The following is a 6,367-nucleotide window of genomic DNA, read 5'->3' on the forward strand; positions in this document are numbered from 1 at the left end:
ATTCTGCTTTTCCAACAACCAGGGTTGTAGCTTGGCTGGCAATATTATATATATATATATATATATATATATATATATATATATATATATATATATATATATATATATATATATGTGTGTGTGTGTGTGTGTGTGTGTGTGTGTGTGTGTGTGTGTGTGTGTAAAACATATCATATTTTGGTTCCAAATTGTTTATCTCAATTCTTCGGTCATTCCCCTTATAATTTTCCATTACTAATACACATGTTTAAAAAGCTAGATTCTCTGAATGATATATTGAGAATCTATATTCCTGTTTTGAAGGAGATTTCCATTGAGGGTTCTTTTGTGAGTTATTACTCTAGCTATATTTAGTGCTTATTATAGGTGTTCACCATAGTGACAAAGTCCTTCTTCCAGGTTTTATGGGTCTACAACATTTATTCCTTTTTTTCTGTGTAAGGCACAAATTGAGCAATTGATAGACAATATATTTTAAGAGCTCGTTTATCTGTATAATGATAAGCAATCTACATGTTTGGATCATTGAGTCTTTGAAAGAACAAGAATTAAAAAAGTGATCTCATCTTACAAATGAAATTCGAAATCTTCTCCTTTTCGCTTGTAATGTTTCCAGGGAAAATGGCAGGATAATTTAAATCTGTTTTATAAAAGTAAAAATGGAATTCATATTAGATTCAGAATGAATGACATGTGATGAAATGTAGACTATAGTAAAAAAAATACAATTACTGTATTCTAAGTTTTATTGTATCCAATGTGTATTATAATTATAATGATTCCTGAAAGATCTAATAGTGTTATCTGTTAGATTTAACAATCAAAGGGCAAATGATGATATTTTACGCAATTTATTTGTTTCTTTAAATTTTGACTTCTGGAAAAGATATCAAAAGCTTCTCTGCATATCAAGTTTCATACATAGATTCCTAGCCAATAATCTCAAGAGCCTTCTTGAACCCATTCCACACCTCTTCAATGCTTGGTTTAATTGCCTCGCTTTCCAAGAGGAAACCTCTGGATCCTTTATCCTGGAGCTCCAAGGTGTAGACGTATTTAACCCCCATCTTCCCCAAAGCCCAGTCGTCGGTGGCGCCAGAAGCGTAGTAGAGGCCCCCGGCAGAATTCACCACTTCGTAGTCATGTCCAGCGATCTCCTGTGCCCCGTCGGCGAAAGCCCGCCCAACCTCTATGAGTTCGTTTTTATTCGGAGCATCTTCGGTGGAGGTCCATCCCCAGGGATAAAGCAAGTCTTGCCCATAACTGTGCAGGGAGAAGAGCATCAGCAGTGTGTCTTTTTGCTCCAGCATCGCGTCACTCAGCGCCTTCGTCTCCGGCTCGGAGAAAGGGAAAGGCCCCATGTAAACCTCGCTGCAATGATAGGACGACGCCCCAACCCCAAACTTGAAGTCCCAGTTACGGTTGAGGTCAACGCCATAGCAGCTGCTCCTTTCGTTTTGGTTGACCCTGCGGTTCTTCCTCCACATGCGGTCTCCCGTGAAGGTGTACTCGTAGCCGTCGGGGTTGGCCATCGGAGCGACGAAGAAGTCAAACCTCTCCGTGGCGTTTTTATCGCTCAGTAACTTGGGGATTAAACCGAAGGCAACTGCAGGCGATATCCTTTCCCGAGCATGGATACCTGGAATAGATGCCATATACTCTATTATCATATCACTGCAATGTTATTTTATATATACACATATACATACACACATACATTATGGATATGTATGTGTACATATAGTCAAATTTATGCATATATTTATTTTTTAATATACCTCTAGGACATGCGATGAAGAATACTGGAACTTTTGAATTGTATAGTACCGTATTCTTTAAAGCATATCTTAAAATCACCCTTTGTAAATTGAATTAATGTATTCTAAAAGTCAAACTTAATAGAAATGTCCATTTCCTTTCCATTGTGCACCATTTCTTGCTTAAGGGGCAATTTTATATTTTAGATAAATTAAGAACTCATCTCTCAGTAGATCAGATTTTAATGGTAAAAGGGAAATTAACATTTTGTTCTAGCCTCGTGATTTGTTTCTATCCATGTTCATGAGAACTTATATAATGATACAAGTTCTTATTCATATACAGTTACCCATCCAATTAGTGACCAAACCTGATAATGCTGGTAACCAGTCCAATTACTGACCAAACCCATCAATCGATTCCCACTCAGTAGTGTATTTCATCCAATTTCTTCCCCTCCACTCCGAGGCTTGTCAATTCTTTGACTCCCTCTGTTTTCCTGAACTCATTGTTGAAGGAATTAAAGGTCTATCAATTTCTTTATCTAATTATCAGGCTATGGATAGTCACATGTATTATTTTGCCTATCCCGATTGTCTTTAATTTAGTTTCGGGACAAACCCTTCCAGACTTTGCTAAAATTCGATCCGGAGGGACAAACCCTTCCAGACTTCGCTAAAATGCGGTCCGGAGGGACAAACGCTTCCAGACTTCATTAAAATGCAGCTGGAGCTTTGACCTGTCAGGCCATTCAAAGCCCAGGCGCAACTGGGGAAAGAATCCTATAATAGCTCAATGATAAAAGTTCAAAGTGGTTGGACACCAAGATAGAAGAAAGCAGAAACGGAGGTGTCGTAGGAGTGAAAAAAATAAAGCGCAGATATAAGCCAAAGCCTTGTTGGAGCAGTTTAGGGTAATAATAAATGAATAAACAATCTCACCTCCTTCAATCCAGATTGATCGAGCTTCGGGGTTTTCAGACTTGATGTGAAGGACCCAGATATCTCTGTTTTCGTGGGACTTGCCTACGGAAGACAGCGTGACGTTCGGGTAATAGGTTTCATTTACCTGCTTCAGGTACCATTCCATCTGCAAAATTCAGATTACATAATACATGCCTAGGTATTAAAAAGGAATAATATCGTGAATGATATAAACAATCTTATAGTTATCGCTGATACCCAAGCTTTCTCTCAAGTTGAGAAATACATTGACCAAAACATTTTCAGTATTTTATTGGGAAATGGTACTTTTATCCTCCAATAATAATAATAATAATAATAATGATGATAATAATAATACTCTACACTTAGTGTTGTACCTCATTGAATCTCATGTAAACATCACTCAAAGGCTCTGGGCAGTCGCTCTCTGTGCAAGTTTGCTGATTTTCCGAAACATCTCGTCTTCTTCTCTCGCTGTTTTCAATACCCTGAAATGATGGATTCAATGTATATATATATATATATATATATATATATATATATATATATATATATATATATATAAATGTGTGTGTTAAGGTGGCTTCAGTTGAAAATAAAACCAAAATAATTATCTTAAACAACAGTTAATACTGATCAATGTATGGACCCATACAGAGAAATATTCTACATCACCCGATTCCTATTTTCACACCAAAGCTCACCAGCAGGCTGTTGAAAACTCTTAACCCCAGTTTTCACTGAACCACTTAAAGCTGTATTTTACATATACACTCCTGTAACACGTCTCAGGGAAGCTCTTCTGAGTTGCCTGGTCTGGAAAGAACGCTTTCGTATACCCGTCCCACCGACAGAAATTTCAATCTTACCTCGATGTGAGCGGCCAAGTCGTCCACGAGAATTTTGTAAGAGATTCCGTCCTTCTGCAACAGCGCGCTCACTCTGTCCAAGTGCTCAGGAGCCACGCGAACCCGCTGGAGCTTTCGGGAGTGGTCCAAGATATCCAGGAGGCCTTTGGTCATTAGCTGGCCGGGGAGAGCACTTTCTTTCCCGCTCAGCTTCCATATCTAATGTAAAGGGAAAGCTGTTGAAGGGCATCAATGCAGATTGTGGAGTTGAGAGTTAAATGATTTGGATATAGATAGATATAATAGATAGATAGATATATGTATTGTCTGTGTTCCCCCAAAACACTTGGCTGCCATTAGCTAGTTGCAATGGTATCAATGCAGATTGTTGAGTTGAGAGTTGAATGCTTTGGATATAGATAGATAGATATATAGATAGATAGATAGATGTATTGTCTGTGTTCCCCCAAAACACTTGGCTGCCTTAAGCTAGTTGTAACCTGATCAAACTTTGCAACATTTCACCAGAAATTTATCGTAGTGCATTTGATATTGCAAGATCAAAGGCAAGCAAAGAATAAGAAAAGTGAAACAACAGGAATAGATAATAATACAGGGAAAATATTGACAGAGCAAACACAATTGAGAATAAGAGAATACATTGTTCATGATATGGTGAAAATGCAAACCTGAAAAAAACGGAAAATCCTAATTGACTGTTATTGATAACAACAATCAAGAATGCAAGAATGAAAATACGAAAATGTACGAGAATGAACTTTGGAAAAAGGAGAGAAAAGTGAAAATTGGTTACCCGATGTCCAGAACGTGAATGAAGTTGAAGAAAGGAAAGAAAATGGATTTTATACTCTGTCGATAATTACCTGATGTCCAACAAGGTTCTGATAGGAGCCCAAAGCCAAGCGACAACACAGAAACAGAGTCCATAGAATTAACGCCATCATCTGAAAAAATAATGAAATTATTGTACAGTAGAATACAAAAGTGATGCTACATAGTGCCATTATAAATGTGTAGATGAGAGTTGCTAGTTAGTGACTTTCGAACGAAAATCACTGAAATCGTGTAGCATAACTTTTGCTCTGTGCCGTACATATCTCTCCATGAAATAAATTATTATTATTATAAATTGCTAAGCTACAACCCTAGTTGGAAAAGCAGGATGCTATAAGCCCAGGGGCTCCAACAGTGAAAATAGCCCAGTGAGGAAAGGAAACAAGGAAAAATTAAAATTTTAAGAAGAGTAACAACATTAAGATAAATATCTCCTTTATAAACTATAAACACTTTAACAAAACGGGAGGAAGAGAAATAAGATAATAGTGTGCCCGAGTGTACCCTCAAGCAAGAGAATTCTAACCCAAGACAGTGGAAGACCATGGTACAAAGGCTATGGCACTACCCAAGACTAGAGAACAATGGTTTGAATTTGGAGTGTCCTCCTAGAAGAGCTGCTTACCATAGCTAAAGAGTCTCTTCTACCCTCACCAAGAGGAAAGTGGCCACTGAACAATTACATTGCAGAAACCCTTGAGTGAAGAAGAATTGTTTGGTAATCTTAGTGTTGTCAGGTGTATGAGTACAGAAGAGAATATGTAAAGAATATGCCAGACTATTTGGTGCGTGTGTGTGTAGGCAAAAGGGAAAATGAACCGTAACTAGAGAGAAGGATCCAATTTAGTACTGTCTGGCCAGTCAAAAGACCCCATAACTCTCTAGTGGTTTTATCTGAACGGGTGGCTGTTTGAAATAAGCATGTTAAGTCGTATTTCGTTAGAATGTATATGGAATTAATACATTAATATAATCCAGTTTAGCATATGATTCATTTATGCTGTCTGTTGTAAGCGCCATATCATTAATCCGACCTTGAGTTAGCCCAGACCTATATTAAGCACGTACTATTTGGAATACCTGTGACATGGATAATTTGAGTTAGTATTAACTTTTTACGTAACTTTATCAAAATCAGTTTTAATAATAGTGGCTTTATAACGATGAATTACTTGTATGTTAGCAATTAATGATAGAAATGAAATTAGATATTGTATTATGACAGCTGTGATCTTTATTGAAGACGTAATCAGGTGATGTGGAACTGTGTATGTTATTGATTTGACAATTGGCTGTGACTACTATCTTTTATCTTCCTCAATAAGATAAACTACGTGTTTTAAAATATATATATATATATATATATATATATATATATATATATATATATATATATATATATATATATATATATATATATATATATATATATATCTATATCTACACACACACACACACACACACACATATATATATATATATATATATATATATATATATATATATATATATATATATACATATATATATATATATGTATGTATATATATATATATATATATATATATATATATATATATATATATATATATATATTGCCATCTAAGCTACAACCCTAGTTGGAAAAGCAGGATACTATAAACCCAAGGGCTCCATCAGGGAAAAATAGCCCAATGAGGAAAGGAAATAAGGCACTAAATAAACTACTGTATATGAGAAGTAATGAAGTTAAAATAGTATATTTTAAGAACAGTAAAACAGATCTTTCATTTATAAACTATAAAAAGACACTTGTGTCAGCCTGTTCAACATAAAAAAATTTTCTGCAAGTTTGAACTTCTGAAGTTCTACCGATTCAACTACCCGATTAGGTAGATCATTCTACAACTTAGTCACAGCTGGAATAAAACTTCTAGAATACTGTGTAGTATAAAGGCTCATGATAGAGAAGGCCTGACTATC

At 35.9% G+C, this 6,367-nt stretch overlaps 1 protein-coding gene across 1 annotated transcript in view; it reads right to left on the bottom strand.

Annotated features, from left to right (window-relative positions):
• Nucleotides 1–826: 826 nt before the first annotated feature.
• The window catches only part of LOC137653370 (carboxypeptidase B-like), a 6,856-nt gene continuing 1,315 nt past the window's right edge, over nt 827–6,367 (bottom strand). The window contains exons 2-6 of the mRNA XM_068386728.1: nt 4,435–4,515; nt 3,572–3,769; nt 3,080–3,190; nt 2,700–2,847; nt 827–1,639 (exon numbers count right to left, since the gene is read on the bottom strand). Coding sequence (XP_068242829.1) covers nt 930–1,639; nt 2,700–2,847; nt 3,080–3,190; nt 3,572–3,769; nt 4,435–4,515 — 1,248 coding nt within the window. The 3' untranslated portion in view covers nt 827–929. The remainder of the gene's footprint in view (nt 1,640–2,699; nt 2,848–3,079; nt 3,191–3,571; nt 3,770–4,434; nt 4,516–6,367) is intronic.

Source organism: Palaemon carinicauda, chromosome 14 (genome assembly GCF_036898095.1).
Source record: "Palaemon carinicauda isolate YSFRI2023 chromosome 14, ASM3689809v2, whole genome shotgun sequence".
Classification (NCBI taxonomy): Eukaryota; Metazoa; Arthropoda; class Malacostraca; order Decapoda; family Palaemonidae; genus Palaemon; species Palaemon carinicauda.